Source organism: Prionailurus viverrinus, chromosome B3 (genome assembly GCF_022837055.1).
Source record: "Prionailurus viverrinus isolate Anna chromosome B3, UM_Priviv_1.0, whole genome shotgun sequence".
NCBI classification, from domain to species: Eukaryota; Metazoa; Chordata; class Mammalia; order Carnivora; family Felidae; genus Prionailurus; species Prionailurus viverrinus.
This window is the reverse complement of record NC_062566.1, coordinates 114,898,514-114,918,893: the sequence shown is the minus strand read 5'-3', so window position 1 is coordinate 114,918,893 and position 20,380 is coordinate 114,898,514. Positions and strand designations below refer to the sequence as shown.

Below are 20,380 nucleotides of genomic sequence, written 5' to 3'. Positions count from 1 at the left end.
GCACAGAGCCAGATGTGGGCTCATGAGCTGTGAGATCATGACCTGAACCGAAATCAAGAGTTGGACGTTTAACCAACTGGGCCACCCAGGTACCCCTGGCTTTTTGTTTTTAATAATGCCTTCCTACATAATTCCTTTGTCCCTAGCTTATAGGGATTCAGACTTCCCAATTCTGTTCAAAGCCATTATGTTTATTATTACACAATATGGTCATTATGTTTATTATTACATAAAAGATAGTACATATTTTGGCTAGCCTTTATACTTCACAAGACAATTTATAGGTTTTTCCACATTTACTAAAAGAGGCACAAATGTGCATTTGCATTAAGTATAATATGCCTGCCATAGTGTAGACATGTTATACATGTGTTATTACTCATTTCACTAATCACTGAGAGCTCTTGGCTAGTAGAGAAAAGCACTATGACTTAGCAAGAAGTTCCATGGGGGAAAGGAAGCGTTTAGTTAGGTTATAGACTCCTTACTATGTCAGACTCTTGTGATTCTTTCTGAATATTGGGTATCATCAGTTCACCAGAAGAGTCTGAGATTGGTACTTGCTGGGTGATGAAGGTTTGATCTTGAAGCTTACTGTCATCCCTGCAATGACAACAAAATGACAGACCTGTCAACAACCACATATACATGGAACTTGGTTCAGAACAATAGACTTGTCCTACAACTCCCACTCAGTTCTGGCACATAGAAAATGTCCACCACAACCACTGTGATCAGGCTCACGTTCATTACCTTGTCAAGACAGCTCTTACCCAAATTCCTTTGTTTCTCCGTCATCAGCAACAACATAGTCTGGAACTGAAGGCCTAGAGCTCTGGCTATATTTTCTGTGGTAGATAAAAGTTAACAATGAGGCAGTGTCTCCTCTTGTCCCATATTTCAACTGTGCTTTTTTTTTTTAAGTGTATTTATTAGAGAGAGAGCATGCGCACATGTGCATGAAAAGAGGAGGGGCAGGGAGAGAGAATCCCAAGCAGGCTTCACGCTAAGAGTGCAAAGCCCGACTCGGGGCTTAATCCTATCAACTGTGAGATCATGACCTGAGTCAATACCAAGATCAAGAGTCGGATGCTTAACTAATAATCATGATGATGATATTCCTCCAATAGCTATTAATGGTGATGCTTAAGACTGAACCAGAGAACTGACAAAAAACATGGCCAGAGAAATTCCCTTCCCACAAAAAGAACCTCAGAACATAGAAAAATTATCCGATGGTGATGGACCCAGTATGAAAATTTCTCCTCATACTTTGGAAAGTTTGGTTTAAGAACAGGAAGTAATCATATCACTGATTGAATAATGGAAAGTGAGCTGAACAGGATTATAAAAAGTACAGTGGGGGGGGGTACCTGTCTGGCTCAATTGGTAGAGCATGTGACTCTTGATCTCAGGGTTGTGGGTTTGAGCTCCACATTAGGTGTAGAGATTACATAAAAATAAAATCTTAAAAAAAAAAAAAAAAAGCGTAGTAGGTTGATTTGCCAGCAGGTAAGGACACATGCTCCACTTCTAAAACTTGTCCTCAAGTTGGTACATAGGAAAGCAGAATAAACCCATTCAAAATATGACTGTATTAAATAGTCTAATAATTATGCATGAGAAAAATATACTTTGGGGGTTCTTAGGTGGTTCAGTTGGTTAAGCGTCTGACTCTTGGTATCAGGTCATGATCCTGTCATGAGGCTGAGCCCCACATCGGGCTCCATGCTAAATGTGGAGCCTGCTTGGGATTCTCTCCCTCCCTCCTCTTTGCCCCTCCCCTGCATTCATGTGCTTGCACATGCGCTGTCTCTCTCACTCTCAAAATAAATAAATAAACATTTAATTTTTTAAAATGTACTTCGGATACTACTAGTACCTGAGTTATAGCCAGTGTGGTTGCTGGTGCACTAAAGAGTGCAGTTTATTGGTTATACTCCTTGACTTTGTTCAATCACAAAAATAGCATACTGTTAGATTCACGATCATACAATCAATTGAACTCTTAATGAACTTCCTAACTGCTCTGCTTGCCCTGGTAGACCATTTATCATCTAATCTCTCCCCAGTCTGGTTTGAGCTTTCTCATTTAATCTCATCTTCACCACACATTTCACTATTCGATTCCCATCTTCTTTTCCCTTTAACCAGCTCTGATATGAGATTCCAACAGGCTTAGACAGCATTCCATTGCAGCTAGATTTAACTTCCTTGCTTTGGTGCGAAGATTTCACTCACATTTCTTTGTTTCTGCAGTATTGAAAACAACATAGTATGGAACTTGAGACCTAGAACTCTGGTTGTTTCTTGGAGTACAGAAAAGTCAACTCACAATGAGACAGACATTCTGTAGCTATAGTCTGGATTCTACCTCCCCCTCTAAATAAAAAATAAATAAATAAAATAAAATAAGACTCTTTGGAAGGCTCCCAGAGACAAAAGACCATTTCAAAGTCTTCCATCTTCCACTTAGCCTAAAATTCTTTAAACTCTTCTCTTTTGGCTGTCCTCTTCCTTGTTCTCCTATTCACTGCTGTGGTTATTTCTAGCCTCGGCCCTTTACCCTTCTATCTTCATACAACCTCCTACACTCAACTACCAATTTTCACTAAATATGCTCAAATCTCCTTCTCCAAACACCTGTACTCGAATCAGAGTTTTTCGTTTCAATATACTGCCATCATCTCCAGTTCAACATCGAAAACACTCCTTGCTATTTCTTCTGCCCAGAATGTTTTTTCCTCTACCCTCTCTTCCTATATACCTTTCAGAGGTCAGCTCAAGCTTTTATTTCCTCATAAACTTTCCTGACCTCCTCAGTTGGGTCATAGTCCCTTAATCTAGCCTCTCTTACCACTGTATGCCACTTCTTTGAGCCAATCTCATAGTTGTCCTTTAATATTTGTGTGATGATTTGAATAATGTTTTCTTCCCACATAGACGATGAACACCCTGAGATTAGGAATGATGTCTTTATTTGCTCAACACTATATCCTCAATAAATAGTAGGCACTCAATATGTATATGCTACATGAATTAATGGATGGATTAAATAAAATGTAAACATTTCCTTCACATTGGCTTTCCAGGTTTTTCACTTGCCTTTCATACCACCAGTCGTGAACTTCTAAGCTAAACACCTTAAACATTTACACTTTGTTTTCTTGATTTCCTTTGCCTTTTATCACTAAGTCCTGTCTCTCCTTCCTAAGTGCCTCAGTTTCTCCCCTTTTCCACTCCTGCCCACACCCTCCACTGCCGCACGTCCAGAGTAACACGGCAGCTTCTGCTGGGTCCCAACTCCACTTTTGTCCTGCAGTCCATCCTATGTATGTGTGTCACTGCATTAGGTTAAGGTCAGCTCTGGGAACAGTGGCTTATGAACCCTTTCAGTGAGACAGTATGAGAGTAGGGCTTATCGCTCTTGTATTCCTTCAAGGCAGAAAAGGAAAGTATGTTATACTACTTTAGAATAACAGTGGGATACGTTAAGGTTTTTCAGCATGGTTTTTAAGGCTCATCATAATTTAATCTATAGATCCAACCTTGTTTCTTCTTTTTTAATTTGTTTTTTAATGTTTATTTTTATTTGAGAGAGAAACAGACAGCACGAGCGGGGGAGGGGTAGAGAGAGAGGAAGACACAGAATCCGAAGCAGGCTCCAGGCTCTGAGCTGTCAGCACAGAGCCCGATGTGGGGCTCAAACCCATGAACTGTGAGATCATGACCTGAGCCAAAGCCAGATGCTTAACTGACTGAACCACCCAGGCGCCCCAACGTTATTTCTAATTACTAATTACTCTCATTGCCACCAGTTTTCCTCAAGCCATGAAGTTTTCCTCAATGTTCCTCAAACACCCCACCTCTATTCCTACCTCTGGGCTTCTGCATAGGCTGTCTACAAAGCCCCTTGCCTGATGTACCCTTCCCACTCTGTCTACTATTCCACTCTCCTACAAGGCACCCGGCAGCGTCACACTCTTTCAGTCTTCTTCACTGAAGTCTTCCCTAACTGCTGTAGGACACTGACATGTTGTCTGAACTCCAGTGATACTTTATTGTGCCACCTGGTTTTTTTCTTTGCTATGTTTGGTTTTGTTTGGGCAACTAGATTAGAAACTGTAATCAAAGGCAATGTCTCTTTAATTCCTGCGACTGTTCACAGTACCTAACACAGTACCAAGCATGTAACAAGCAATTAATAAGAGGTTGATTTATTTTAGCCACTTTATATAGTTCAGTACCAGTGTTGTAGTCATTGATAAAGCATAGTGGAGAAAGAGAGTGAAACGAATCATTAAAAAGAATGATTTGGAGTATCTGTGAATTTCTGTTTTCCTCTCTAGGTCTTTATCTTGGTATTAGAGAGTCTCTAAATCAATAATCAGCTTAAAAATCACTTATTTGTTTTTGCAAACCAATAAAATCTTTTTTTACCAATAAAATCTTAATAATTATTATGCTTCTCTTCAGTGACCACTCATTCAGCTGAACAATGCTGTACCTTCCTAGCAAGCATTACCTTAAACATCTAAGATCAGTCTCTTTTCTGCCCCCTTTAATTCATCTTTCATTTTTGTGCTCATTCATTCATCTCCCATCATTCATCTCTGGGAGTGACAGGTGCTAAGCAGCATGACCCTTTTCCATTTTCTGATCCTTTCCCATTCCTTTAATTCTAAGTGAGAATAAGTTCATTCTTCCTACATGGTTTCTAGGTTTGGTAACACCTTGGTATTTCACTACAGAAATAGGGAATTACCTGGAAACAAAACCATTCATTTTTGCAAAGAGCAATCGCAAGACTTTCTCCTTTTGCTCCCAGGTCAAATCTTCAATATCCACATTTCCTTGAATATCCGTCCTGAAGAATTTCAAAGGCAAAATGGCCAAAGTAAGCATCTCTCATTTTTAAAATTTAAAATATGTAAATATGAGAAAAGAAAATTTCCAAACCATAACTATTATGAGGTTTCCAAATATAATGACTACAAAGCAAACTGTGTCCATTACAAAATCACGAAGTTGAAGAGGATATCAATATGCTAGCCATTCTGAAATGCTATGTAGTCTTTAAGATAAAAATAAGAAAAACTATAACACAAAAAAATGTGTGCTCAAACATTAAGCAAAAGGGCAAAAAGTTGTAATATAACATTATGCATCCAGATACAAAAAGATACAATACAACAAAAACTGGTTGTTTACAAGATGAGATTATTGATAAATTCCTTTTAACGTTTCTTTTTGTATAAGATATTTAGCTATGAAAACAGAGTGACAAGAGGTACGTTTAGAAAATAACACGTAACTTATCTAGTCTATTTACCTACTTCCAAATAAGGCTGCAGCTAAGCTTTCCAGGCAGGTCTTTGGCTATACTATAACTTTCCCAGAAGATTTGTAGTCTATTTACTATTTATGAAAGCTGGCTGACACTGTGGAGAGTACTGTGTTTCACAATGTAAGAAATGTTTTTGCATATACATCAGTTGGGTTAGTTTTCTTTAAAAGTTTAGGTTTTGCCTTATGATCACCATATACTTAAATTGTCCTTCCCCAATCTGCCTCTTAAGCAGATGATGTAATATTTTAATCACCATTTCTGCCCTGCTGGTATAGGCAATAGAACACTGAGGTTAAGGTGAGAAGTTGTTCAGTAGCAAAAATGTCACACAGGGCAGAAGAGGAAGAGTCCAGTTTCTGCAATAACAATGTGGAGAATCATTTTATATACCTCTCTCTGAAATACCACTTTGCAGACAAAAAAATGTAAAATAGACTGGCATATGTATGCTAGGGACTCAACTTGCTTGACGTATTAAATTAAAAAAAGGACATGGGGCGCCTGGGTGGCTCAGTCGGTTAAGCGTCCGACTTCAGCTCAGGTCACGATCTCGCGGTCCGGGAGTTCGAGCCCCGCGTCAGGCTCTGGGCTGATGGCTCAGAGCCTGGAGCCTGCTTCCGATTCTGTGCCTCCCTCTCTCTCTGCCCCTCCCCCGTTCATGCTCTGTCTCTCTCTGTCCCAAAAATAAATAAACGTTAAAAAAAATTAAATTTAAATTAAAAAGAGGACAGGGCACCGGGGTGGTTCAGTTGATTGAGCATCCAGCTCTTGATTTCAGTTCAGGTCATGATCCCAGGGTCGTGTGATCAAGCCCCACATCAGGCTCTGTGCTAAGCGTGGAGCTTGCTTAAGATTCTCTCTCTCTCTCTCTCTCTCTCTCTCTCTCTCTCCCCCTCTCTCTCTCTCTCCCTCTCCCCCACTCGCATGCTCTCTCTCTCTCTCTCAAATAAATTTTTTAAAATTTTTTTTCTTAATTTTTTTATTTATTTTTGAGACAGAGAGAGACAGAGCATGAGCAGGGGAGGGACAGAGAGAGAGGGAGACACAGAATCCGAAGCAGGCTCCAGGCTCTGAGCCATCAGCACAGAGCCTGACCTGGGGCTTGAACTCACAGACTGTGAGATCATGACCTGAGCTGAAGTCGGACGCTCAACCAACTGAGCCACCCAGGCGCCCCTCAAATAAAATTTTTTTAAAAAGAGGAAATTACAGAGAAATTATTGGTAATACAAGTAATAGACTTCTAAATATGGCAAAAAGGTTTTAAAAAATTATGGTATGGACATTTTGAAGAAAACAGTCTTATCTTTCAGAAGCCACTGACCATGTCCAACCTCCCCAACAGATACATAGTTTAAAAGAACCTACTAATTAATCCATTAAAAAATAAATCAGAAAACACATTTGGAAGCACTGTTAATAAGGTGTTCAGTACATAGTAGTAGGGAGTCCTTTTAAGTTTCTCAAGCTAAGGCCTTTGAAGAACCTAATTGCACTGGGAGATAAAACTTTTTTTTTTCAGAATAATCTTTAAAATGCACTCTAATTTATGGTTCATAGGAGTTAAAGAGTGCACTGACAGACAGAAATGCTAACAGGGAACAGTCATTGTATAAAGTCTACAACTGTCTCAAGCATCCTGCTACCTTTATTATGGTGGCAGTAGATCTGTAGCATGTATTTTGGAAACTTGCAAGGACTTTTGGTTAGTACAATGATGGGGTCCCACTCCTGGATGTCCTCCAACACATAGAACAGTTCTGTGCAACAAAGAATTATTACAAAGAACTGTTATATTGATTTCTTAAATTATATGTTTAGTTAGATATTATCTATGAATTTCATCTCAGTAAAAGGAACGTTACAAAATATTTGTGAAAGTAAGCTTATCAAAAATGTTTAACCTGAATCTGATCAAACCTTTATAATGAATTTACAGAAAAGAAAATAAAGGAACATGTTCAAAGACACTACAATGACATTCTATGGAACAAATGATCTAGTCTCTTTAATAAGTCTCTGTCTTGAAAAAAGGAAATCTACTAAGAATACCTACTAAGCCACACACACAGTGCTAAGCACAGGGGTTATAAAGACAGGTAAGACAGTTCCTATCTTCAAGTAACTTAGTGAGTAATCTATTCAATACTTAGATATTATGTAACTGAACTCCTCAGAGTGCTTATTTCTCTAAAGGGCACAAAAATAGCTGCACAAAGGATAAAATATTAAAGCCATGATGAGTACCATTTCTCAGCCTCCATAAGATCTTGAGTTACGCTATTGGTGCTGTGCTCTTTGCCATCGAACGTTCGGATCTGGGGATATTCTGTTCTTCCTGCACATGCCTCTCTCATTTTAAAATTGAAAGCAGCTTGTGCTACCTTTTTGTAATGCTTCCTGCCAAGTAGGATCTGTTGCTTCACTTGGTGCAGAGCATCTAAAAAGAAACTTTCCACTTCTGTTCTCTCATCCAGTATGTTCTTGGCCAGCTTCTTCACTCGATTCATTTCCCTGTCCTTCATCTGGAGAAGATGTTGCAGCTTGTCAATTTCAACCTGACCTGCTTGGTTCTCTATCATTGCCTGTTGCTGCATTTTTAGAACTTCAGCCTCAAACTCTCTGGTCATACAACTCAGGGCAGTCTCCAAGCTTACCACCTTTTTCTGAAGAGTTTGGATTTGTAATCTCTGCTGGGTAAACTGCATTATCTTTTCCTTAACCAACAGATCATTGATTTCCTAAAAACAAAGATGAGAGAGTTGATTTTCTTTAATCAATTTCAAAACTTAAAAGTTCCTCACTAATTTCCATTACATCATTAGCTTAAATTTGATACCAGGTTGAGATGATGATATTTGGTATTCTATGTACCGAGAGAAAAAACATCTCAGGGTTCTTCTCTGGACTTGTGAAGGCCACTAATTTTGCTGATGAAGAAACTTTCCTTTCTCTAAAATTCCAATAGTTTAAATATTTTATATTATTGAAATGGGTAATTTCAAAATCAATAAGATTATACAGTAAAACATTAACAACTATATACTGGAAAATGTTTCCTATCCTAGCCTATAGGCTAGTGGCCTATCCGTTTTCCATTTTCCCTTTCCTCCTTAGTAATAAAACTCCTTTCTTTTTTTTTTTTTTTTTTTTTCAGGAAGGCAGGAAGCCCAATTGAAAATTCCCAGTCTCCCTTGCAGTTCAGCAAAGCTATGTAACTAAGTTCTGGTCAATGAAATGTAAGTAGAAGTGTTTGCAGGACTTCCAGGAAGACTTCTAAAGGGGAGGGGGGGCATAATTTTTCCTTCCTGTCCTTCTTCCTTCCTGCTTTCTGGGTAATGGTTAGAGATCTAGCAGCTGCTTTGGGCCATGAAGTAACTTTGGGGATGTAAGCCATACGTTGCCCAGCAGAGTTAAGGAAACTGAGTCTCTGTTGACTTTGTGGCACTACCCTTCCAGCTCTGGATTGCTAACGTCCAGACTTGAAAGAATAAACCCTTACATGGTAAAGCCACTGTTGTCGGGGCTGTTACAGCTGAACCTATTCCGAACCAGTAATTCAGAGACCAACTCTAAGCAAAATAAAATGAGTATTCTAAGGTAGTAGAGGATAGGGTTTACATTTATGTTTCTGATATATTCTTTATAAAGTCAAGTCAAATACTTCTTTTTTTATGTTTATTTATTTATTTATTTTTGAGAGAGATAGAGAGAGAGCACATGCTCAGGGAAGGGCAGAGAGAGAGAGAGAGGAAGGCAGAGAATCCCAAGCAGGCTCCTGATGTGGGGCTTGAACCCATGAACTGTGAGATCATGACCTGAGCAGAAATCAGGAGTTGGACTCTTTAACTGACTGAGCCACTGAGGCATCCCAAGTCAAATACTTATGTCATTCTCATAATTAATCCTTTCAAATAAGAAAGGTACATCATCCAGACAGAATAAAAATGGTCCCAAAGTCCTCATGTATCATTATTATACTCAATTCTTCATATTTACCAACCCAATCCTTAAATAAACAAATGAGCAAACAAACAAAAAACCCAGAAAGTCCAAATGGAGTGGGAACCTTCTGATGTAAAAGGAAAGTTTGAGTCTCTTGCAACTTCTGGGAGTTTTTTTGTAGAGCGTCAGCTTCCTTCAGGTGGTATGCGAGGGCTTTCTGGAGATAAACATTCTCTTTAAAAACGGCTCTTCCAGCATGGTTCAGTTGCCTGAAATAGGTAGATATATGATCCCAAAACACAGGTGTTAAGTTTTAGATATTACCAAACTAGAACAATGACTGCCTTATCCCCCAACATTAAAAATAATGACCACGACGTATTTAGTTTATGGTAGGGACTCAAAAGAGGTGGGGGATGTGACTAAGTTTTCACCAATGGAAAGTGAAAGTTACATGTTACTTCCAGTCCAAGGCAGTTAGGAGCAGATGGGTTTCCATGCTCTCTCCTGTCCATATGACTGGATGGAAGAAGTCCAAGATAGAAGCAGCCCCCGTCCCCGAATCACCACTCAAGTAGAGCTATCAGACTTATACTGGATTGTTAAGCGAGCAAGAACTAAACCATTGAGACTTTGGAATTTATTAACACAATTAAATGTTACTTTCACTAACATACCTCATGACAACTTTATACAGTTGCTATGATTAACCCGTTTTTAGATGAAGAAATTTAATTTCAAAAAGGTTAGGAAATTTTCCAACAGTCAGTCATGTCGGTATACATGTTGAGAACTAAAGTCTAACTTCAAAGCCAGGGTTATTTCCTCCACACCACCTTGCTGCAGAAAGGGTGGATGAAAAAGGGGCGGGGACACAAAGAGAAAGAAATAACAAGGGAAAGTAAACAAGAAAATTTGAAGAAAGCAAACCAAGAGAGAAGGGAGAAGACAATATGATGAGAACAAAACAGACCAGCAAAGGGATAAGAGAAGCTATAAAAAAGAAAAAGGAGGCAGCAGTCTCTTACGCTATGGCTTCATGGTGAGCTCTCTCTGCCAGCATTATTATCTTCTTTTCAGCCTCTTGTTCTAGTCGATGCTAAAAAAGAAAACAGACTTTTTTTTTAAGTTTACTTATTTATTTGGGGGGTGGTGGCGGCAAGAGAGAGAAAGGACAGGCCTTCAGCTGTCAGGGCAGAGCCCAACAAGGGGCTGAATCTCACTGTGAGATCATGACCTAAGCCGAAATCAAGAGTCAGATGCTTAACGAACTGAGCCACCCAGGTGCCTGTAGGCTATTTTAATAGAGTTATATTTCTAACCAATTTACACTTCAAAAAGTGAAGTATTTATTTTATAATGCCAAACGAAATACTCCTGTCCACATGACCTAGTGTGAAGAACTCCAAGTACTGGTGGAATAGCTAGCAAAGAGGATAGTGTGAACACAGGAACCTCAGGGTACCATCTGATCTCCCCATTAAAGAAGCAATATGACACATAAATAGAAAAAAAAAGTCCACATCAATATTGGAAAGTGGAGCTTGGATAAATTTCTGCTAAATACAATGTGGTTAGAGTCATTTATTTATCCAACAAATCCCCATTGAGCATTAGTATTGTATCAGATTTTTTAGATGCTGGAGATTATGTGGTGAAAAAAACAGTAAGGTCCCTGTTCTGACAGACCTTGTATTCTAGGTGAGATCCAAACAACGATAATAATTAAAGTGCACTGAGCTTTTACCACGTGCCAGGCGTGGTTCTAAGAGCTTTATGTGTATTATTTACCTATCACAACAACCCTAAAAATTAGACACTATTATTATCACCAAAAACAAGGACTGAGGAAACAGGGAAAGAGAGGTTAGTGACTTGCCCAAAGTCAGATAGCTGGTAAGTGGCAGAGCAGAGATTCATATGCAGGCAATGTGATGCTTGTTTGCTCCCTAACAAGCAAACAAATGAGAGAATTAACAAACTGTGATGAATGCTGTGACTGTAATAAATGGAGTAATGAGATAGATAGTAACTGGGGGAGATTATGTTAGATTGGGGTTTAAGGAATTGATTTCTGAGGAAATGACATTTGAGCTCCTGAGAAGAGCCAGAGCTGGAGGAAGAACATTCCAGAAAGGAACAGCAAGTACAAAAATATGTCATTGGGAAAGGGCTTGGTGGTTCGAGGAACAGAAAGGATTAAATAGGGAAACAAAACACCTATAACCTGAGGGATGTCCTTTATATGACCAGGTGGAGCATATTATAGTAAGAGACGAATAAACAGGGCTTACCGGAAAGCCCTCTGCCATAAACCAGCAGCACTGGGGTTCAAACCAGCACAGGAGTTTGTACCTAACCATGAAGTTTACACCGAACATAGTGAGACAGCTATTGCTGTGGCTGGCCATCCCAATACTCAATCCCATCCTCCCTTTCCAGCTTTCACTAGTGTCTGGAAAAAAACACTTACTTTCCCAGCATCCAATATAACATGGCTCTGACCAATGAGATAAATGTAAGACAAAATCTGCTAAGAGCTTCTGGGAAAGCTTTCCCTTCTTCCTGCCTTAAACACAGACAAATCTTAGAGCTGCATTAACCATCTTGCAACTATGAGGGAAAGGCCAGCAGCCACCTACTTCCAGACATAAAAATCCTATTTATATAGGCACTGTCAGACATGTATGCTGCAATCTGACGAAGCGCTCCTAACCTTTGTTTGTGGAAATGCTGCACTTAGCAGAGAAGAGAACAAACAAGCTTAGGGGGTGGGATAGAGGGAAAAAGGCAAGTGAGAGCAGCCCATTCCTGAGGACTTCCACTCCTAACAGTGCCAGGAAGTGACTGAGAAGGAAAGCATCAAGATGCTGCTCCTGCCCCATTCCTAGGTTATTTAATACAGAAACGGGAAATCTAGAGCCACTTTTTTTTTTTTTTTTAACGTTTATTTATTTTTGGGACAGAGAGAGACAGAGCATGAACGGGGGAGGGGCAGAGAGAGAGGGAGACACAGAATTGGAAACAGGCTCCAGGCTCTGAGCCATCAGCCCAGAGCCCGATGTGGGGCTCGAACTCACGGACCGCGAGATCGTGACCTGGCTGAAGTCGGACGCTTAACCGACGGCGCCACCCAGGCACCCCCTAGAGCCACTTTTTACGGCAAATTTTTTATCTAAACCTGATATGAGTACTTATTTGCCCCACCCTCAACTTCCTACATCCCTACCAGTTTCTGAAAGAAATCTGTTCAATTCTTCCCTAAGAATGAACAGTTAAAGTTTAGAAGACTTAAAGAAAAACCATGGGTCCTCTGAAAAGCTCGCAGAGAAGTGTTCCAATGCACTTCCCACAATTTGGAGAATTAATGTCAGAGGCACAGAGAAATGTACAAGTTTGTAATATGCTAAGGAACATTTTTGAGCCCCCTTTTTATTAACACCCTTAGCTTAGCTTGGCTTGACTAAGGAAACACCTTCATGTGTACCAGAGTGACCTTTCCCATCTCATCCCCCTATATAATGTGCTACATGCAGCTTTCCTTCCACTAGGGGAACACCAAGCTGAAGGGACTGTGTCCTGAAGCTTCGGTAAGATAACAATCCCTCTTTAGGATTTCAAGAATCTCTAACTGACTAGACACTGAGATATCTAGAACAGGTTTCATTTTCCCTATTTTTTTTATCTGCTGTCATTTGATAAACAATCCTCTAATAAGATACCAAAAGAAAGGTTGACATGTCTCAGAGTGCATATAGATACTTATAATGTTTCAGTAAACAAAATATTTCTTCTTTTTAAAAACAAAATATTTCTTAATTAACACTAAAGTGTTGTACCTTTTCTTCAAAAAACTTGCCCTCCAATCTTCTAAGAGTCTCCTGATGTTTCCGCTCCATGTTCCTTAAATTCTCCTTGAGCTATAATTACAATAACAAAAGAAAAAAAAAGATCAATAGGAAATGAGGGTGACTGAGGCACATTCCTGGAAAATTCTCAATAAAAAAACATTTTCTGTTATACATTATTTCTTAATCCTGAACACACAGGAAAATTCCATGTCCCTACCCGTGAGTACCATATTTCCCACCAATCGTCTATAGACTTACAAGATCAGTATTGAGTTTCTAAAAAGTTATTCATGAACAACAGTTCCCAGAACAGACAAGTTGTTCTCATAATCATATTTGCCAAATATCTTCATTTAAACATGTAGACTCATAGAATCATAATATTTTAGAATTGGGGCACCTGGCTGGCTCAGTTGGAGGAGTGTGTGACTCTTGATCTCAGGAGTTCAGGTCCCACGTTGGGTGTAGAGATTACACTTTAAAAACACAATATTTTAGAATTGAAAGGGACCTTAAAAGTCACACCAGACAATCTCCCACTTAATATAGGATTCTTTCTATGAGAAAAATATCTAGAGACAGAAGTATCACGAATTCAAATGTCGTTAATTCATTAGACTAGCCTTTCATAGTTCCCATTTTTAGAAAATTCTCCCTAGTATTAATCTAAAATACATCTCCCTATGATTCTCATAGATGGATCCTTCTGTCCTAAAAACATGTATACATGGAATAAAAAGGACAGAAAACTCTTCTAGGCAAAGAAAAGTAAGCTAATTTAAAGCTATATTGTAGTCTACATTTACTGGCAGTCAGGCTGAAATAAGCATACTCCATCTAATCCATAAAAAAGGCAGTAGAGTGTCCCATGAGACAACTGTTTGACTCTGGGCAAATCACTTCTCTAAGTCTCAGGTTTCCAGGAATTAGAAGAGAATAATAATAGTAACTAGCTCATAGGGTGTGGCCAGGATTAAATAACAAACAATACATGTAAAGTACCTAGCTAGAATAGTAACCATTTAATATACCAGCTAGTTATTATTATATCTACTATTGTCCTCCCTTATACTTAATAATTATCCTGTGATCTCTGTCCCAAGTGTATTAAATCTCCATTTTATATGATCTCATTCAGATATTCTTTCTCTGTATTTTTCATACAATTTTTTTAAAAATGGCTTCTGATATCATTAAAGACTGAAAATTAATGTCAGTGTACATTAAGTTTATGGAAATGTCTATCATCTTAGTGTGTGGGAAGATGGACCTTTCAAAATCCATAAATTAACAAACGTTTCTAAAGATAATTAGGTAATGCCTACCAAAAACTTTTTGGGGTGCCTGGGTGGCTCAGTTGTTTAAACGACTGACCAGCTCAGGTCATGATCTTGTGATTCTTGAGTTTGAGCCCCGCATCAGGCTGACTGCTGTCAGCACAGAGCCCACTTTGGATCCACTGGCCCCCTCTCTCTCTGATCCTCCCCTGCTTTGCTCTCTCTCTGTCTCTCTCTCTCAAAAAAAAAATTTTTTTTTTAATCTTTTTTAAGTTGTTTTTTTTTTTTTTGAGAGAGCGAGAGAGAGTGCAAACACAAACACACGAGCAGGGGAGGGAGAGAGAGAAGTGAGAGAGAGAATCCCAAGCAGGCTCTGCTCAGCACAAAGCCTGACCCAGGGCAGACACAGGGTCCACCTTGGTCCAAACTCAAGAATCAGATGTTTAACTGACTGAGCCACCCAGGTTGCCCCTATCAAAAACCTTTAAAAGTTTATGTTCTTTAACCTACAAATTCCACCTCAGAGAAGTTATCCTAAATACTAATTACAGATGTAGAAAAACATTTTGTTACCTAGGTGTTCATCAGTTTATAATAGTGGAAAATTAGAAAAAAGTTCAGATGTCTAACAATGAGGGACTAATTAATAAATCATGATACATCTACCCATGATACATCTTACCTAATAAATCATGATACATATGCCTCGACTAGTCAAAAGATTTTATAGAAAAATATGTAATGGCATTGAGGGGTACCTGGGTGGCTCACTCAGTTAAGTGTCTGACTCTTGGTTTTGGCTCAGGTCATGATCTCACAGCTTGTGGGACTGAGCCCCCCATCTGGCTCTGCGCTGACAGCATGGAGTCTCCTTGGGATTCTCTCTCCCTCTCTCTCTGTCTCTGTCTCTCTCTCTCTCTCAAAATAAATATAAACTTTAAAAAACAGTACCTTTTAAAAAAAAAAGAAGAAAAAAGAAAAATATGTATTGGCATTGAAAAATGTTCACAATAAAAGTGAAAAAGTCAGGGTAGCAGTTTGTACATAATAACCTCATTTTTAAAAAAATAGCATATATATATATTTGAAAGATGGCATTTATTTATTTATTTATTTATTTATTTATTTATTTATTTGAGAGAGAGAGAAAGAGAAGAGGGGGAGCATAGGGAGAGAAAGGCAGAAGAGAGGGAGAGAAAGGCAGATGGGGGAGAAAGGCAGAAGGAGAAAGACAGAATCTTAAGTAGGCTCCATGCTCAGCATGGAGTCGGACACGGGGTTCGATCCTACAACCCCAGGATCATGACTTGAGCTGAAATCAAGAGTCGGATGCTTAACAATCTGAGCCTCCCAGGCGCCCCCTAAAATGCCATGTATTTTTAAACGTCTCTACATAGAGGAAGAAAAAGAGAAAGAAAATAGACCAAAATATTTAATGGTTAACTAGGTAGTATAACTGTGAGGAGAGGGCTTTTAATTTTCTTCTTTTTTATCAGCTAAATTTGCTGCAATGGGTATTATCACTGTCAAAAGAAGATAGACTAAAACAAATTATTTTAAAATAACTGCAACCTACCAATGTATGCTCCTTCTGTTAATTACATAGATAGAAATCATTTTTTTCTTTAAAATTTATGCTTTGAATATTTTTTGATAATCTAAATTTAACTAGCCTCTTTTCATTTGTATAGTGAATTCCATATACACAGTATAATTAATTTTCTTCCCTTATCTATATACTCCCCTCATTTTAAGTTCACGGGCCTCTACACCTGCCCTAAATCTTCCGTATTTTAGATTCCAGAGAACCACCTTATTTTTTCCCACAAACCAGTATCTTTTGCCTGAATTTTAAGTCTTCCTGGCCCACGTCCCTTTTGAAAAGTCCGAAATCTATTTCTCCATTAGGTGGCAATATTGTTCTTAAAAAAAAGAAATCATACCTCTAGAATACCCACTAGTTAATTCATTTTGATTCAGATTGTATACCTATACTTAAGATAGCTATGGTGAGAGTTCCTAAAAAGTTACCGATCTTAAATTGATTCAATCTTCAGTATTTTCATATTAAAAAATTTGATATTCCTTCAAAAAAAATTTAAGGTTTTTTTGGGAAATTATTAATTGTAAAGTATTTTGAGTATATATTGCAAGATTTAATATACATATACATTATGAAAGGATTCCTCCCTTCTAGTTAGTAGAAAACTTGATATTCCTTCAATTACATTTTTTAAGTTTATTTATTTTGAGAGAGAGAGCTCAAGCCGGAGGGGCAGAGAGAGAGAGAGAGAGAGAGAGAGAGAGAATCCCAAGCAGGCTCCACATGTCAGCACAGAGCATGATGTGGGGCTTGAATTCACAATCTGTGAGATCATGACCTGAGCCAAAACCAAGAGTCGAACACTTAACCGACTGTACCACCCAGGTGCCCCAATCTTCAATTACATTTTTTTAATGAAAAGACCTACTCAGAATTTAACAAAGATTTATTGAGCATTACTGTGTTATCTTGTGTTTGATGAATACAAATGAACAATGATGTTCATGCCTCAAAGAATTTGTAACTAGCAGGGGAGATAAGGCAAATAATGAATATGTCAAGGTAAATGAGCTAAGTGGTATAAAAGAGATAAAAAATGCTATGAAAACACACAAAGTGTTACTTTTTTTTGCTAATAATCTTTTTTCTTTTTTCCAGCTTGATGAGATAAAATTGACATATAAAATGGTATAACATATAACATGGTATAAATAATAAATAAATAAATAAATAAACAAATAATGAGCTAACACCTCCATATTGTCACATAATTACCATTTCTTTTTTGTAGTAAGAACATTTAAGATTTATTCTCTTAGCAACTTTCAAGTATATAATACAGGATTATTAGCTATCATCACCATACTGTACATTAGAATCCCCAGAATTTGTCAATCTTATAACTGGAAGTTTGTATCCTTTGACCAATATCTCCTTATATCCTCCTCCCTCCCAGCTTGGGTAACCTCTACTCTGTTGCTCAGAGTTCAGCTCTTTTTTAGATTCCACATATAAGGGATATCATATAATGTTTATCTTTCTGATTTTTTTCATTTAACATAACACCCTCAAGTTTCATCCAATGGATGAATGGAAGAAATGGAAGAAAATGGAAGAAATGGAAGAATGGAAGAAATTCCGTCACAAATGGAAGAAAATTAATACTTTTTTTCATAGAAAATTATTACTTTGATTTATTTTTAAAAATTTTTAATGTTTATTTTTGAGAGAGAGAGAGAGAGAGAGAGAGAGAGAGACCGTGCATGCATGAGAGGGGGAGGGGCAGAGAGAGAGGGAGACAGAATCTGAAGCAGACTCCAGGCTCTAAGCTGTCAGCACAGAGCCCGACACGGGGCTCAAACCCACAAACTGTGAGATCATGACCTGAGCTGAAGTCAGACCTTAACCAACTGAGCCACCCAGGTGCCCCTAAAATTATGACTTTTAAACATGACTCTGGGAGACAGCCTTATGGAGGATATGCATTTGAGCTGAACCTTTGAAGAATCGGTAAAATTTTAATGGATAGAGATCTATTGGGAGTATATTCTGGATAGAAGAAACAGTTTGAACTATGAAAAAAATGGCAGAAAGGGGGTGCCTGTTTCAGTCCATTAAGCGTTCAATTCCTGATTTCTGCTCAGGTCATGATCTCATGGATTGTGAGATTGAGCCCCACATTGTGCTCTGTGCTGACAACACAGAGCCTGCTTGGGATTCTTTCTCTCCCTCTCTCTCTGCCCCTCCACCATTTGCTCACTCTCTCTCTCAAAATAAACAAAAATGAACTTTAAAAAATATGGCAAAAAGACTTCAGGGATGAGTAAATATCCAGTTTGGATGAATTAAAGGGGGTGTGCATGAGGAAGTAAAAGGAGAAAATAATGTTTCAAAATAGGTGTTGGGTCTTGACTTTCACATCAAGGCATCTGGACAATACTGGGTTTACGAAAGAGAAATACTAAAGAAGATTCTTCAGGGAGTTAATCAGAACATTTCCGTATTGGTGCATACTTTGGACTGTGGTGATGTGGTGGTTTTAAAATACATCCACAACTTCTTTGATGGTCCTCCCTTCAAATGATGGAACCTAATTCTCCATCCTTAGAATGTGGGCCAGAGTTAGGGATTCACTCCTAACTAATAGAATATGACAGAAGTAATGCTGTACAATTTCCAAGGCTAAGTCAAGAAAGGGATAGCTTCTGTCTGGCTTTCTTTGGGATTATTCACTTTGGGTAAAGTCATTGAAAGGCCCATGTGGGAAGATGCTGAGGCCTCCCAGTAATTACTAGTCCCAACTTGACAGCATATTAGTTGGCACTCGGAAACAGATCCTGAAGCTCTAATCAAGCCTCCAGATGACTGCAGCCCTGGCTGATATCTAGACTGTAACTTCATGGAAGACCCTGAGCCAGAATTTCCCAGTTAACCTGCTCCCAAATTCTTTTTTTTTTTTTTTAAGTAGGCTCCACACCCAACGTACGGCTTGAATTCATGACCCTGAAATCAAGAGTCACATGCTCTATGGAGCCAGCCAGGTGCCCCAAACTGCTCCCAAATTCTTGACCCATGGGAATTATGTTTTTAACACATGTTTAGTGTAGTTTTAAGCTGCTAGATTTGAGGGTAATTTTTCTTCAATAATAGGTAACTAATGCAGGTGAAGAAATAGAGAGGGCACGACTAGAAGTACTGGGCAGGGATTCAGATCAACAGGGTTCTGCTACCAGCTCTACAAGTTACCACGAAAGTCACTTAACATCTTTGTGTCTCAGTTTTGCTCATCTATAGAATGGCTTAAATTGGCCCTAAAGTTTCTTTCAGCTCTAAGATTCTATGAATTCCATGAAAGGATTTCATTTTAGATGGTTGCCTTATATCACTCACTTAGCAAGTTTTATTAGTAAGTACCAGTCTAGCGACTAGTGAGGAGTGACAAAGACATTCATTCACAAGTAGATGATCTGGCTCCTTTTATTCTCCTCAGTTTACAAAACTAATGAACAATACAAACATAAAATAACTAGAGAAGACAGTTATATAGCTGCTATTTTAAGGGCTTTAATGTGGTTTGTTATTGTTGTTGTTTTTGTTGTGTTTTGTTTTGTTCTGAGAAAGAGAGAAAGAGACCAGGTGGGAGAGGGGCAAAGAGAGAGGGAAAGAGAGAAACCCAGGCAGGCTCCTTGCTGTCAGCACGGAGCCCAACGCAGGGATCTAAGATCAAATCAGATGCTTAACGGACTGAGCCACCCTGGTTCTCCTTAAGGACTTTAAAGGTCTGGAAACACATAGAAGGAGAGAGTTCCTCAGAAAATACTGTACAGGAGCTTGTATAAAGATGAGCTACTGAAATTAAGAACAATTTTAAAGTAACAGAACGACAGTTGTAAAGCAACAGGCAATCAAGTTCACAAAGTCAGCCAGGCAGGGAGGTTGGGAGATAACTTTGCAATTATGACAGAGTTAAAACACTTTCCTATACATTCCTCCAATTTAAGAAAGTGTCTTAGACTTTCCCACTTTGCCTAAAATGTGCCAACTCATTCCTTTAATTAGAGCTTTTAAGAGTACTCTATTACGATGTTTAAAGCTATATAATCATAACAAGTAAATATCAACAATTATGATGTTACTCCTCTTACTGGAGACTAGTAGGAATAAATATGCTAAATATTGTACACACATTACTTTATTTAATCCACACAACATCTCTAAGAGGAGACATGTGATATTATAGCCACATTTTACAAATGAAGAATCTGAGACTCAGAGAAGTTAACAGACTATCCAAGGCCACATAGCTATCAGCTGCAGAGCCAGGACATGAAGTCCCTGATTTCAACCACTACAGTATCTTGTCTGACTTATTCATTTCTCATACACCCTTGCAATTTGGCAGTTAGCTGGAAGG

At 38.5% G+C, this 20,380-nt stretch overlaps 1 protein-coding gene across 2 annotated transcripts in view; it reads right to left on the bottom strand.

Moving 5' to 3' along the window:
- Positions 1-170: 170 nt before the first annotated feature.
- BBOF1 (basal body orientation factor 1) overlaps positions 171-20,380 on the bottom strand; it is a 34,481-nt gene continuing 14,271 nt past the window's right edge. The window contains exons 5-12 of one of the 2 annotated variants that reach the window (XM_047864729.1): positions 13,135-13,215; positions 10,324-10,394; positions 9,420-9,564; positions 8,008-8,091; positions 7,598-7,875; positions 4,766-4,867; positions 774-848; positions 171-603 (exon numbers count right to left, since the gene is read on the bottom strand). In XM_047864729.1, the coding sequence (XP_047720685.1) occupies positions 474-603; positions 774-848; positions 4,766-4,867; positions 7,598-7,875; positions 8,008-8,091; positions 9,420-9,564; positions 10,324-10,394; positions 13,135-13,215 (966 nt within the window). In that variant the 3' untranslated portion in view covers positions 171-473. Of the gene's footprint in view, positions 604-773; positions 849-4,765; positions 4,868-7,597; positions 8,092-9,419; positions 9,565-10,323; positions 10,395-13,134; positions 13,216-20,380 lie in introns of both variants that reach the window. The other variant, XM_047864728.1, reaches the window with a different exon arrangement.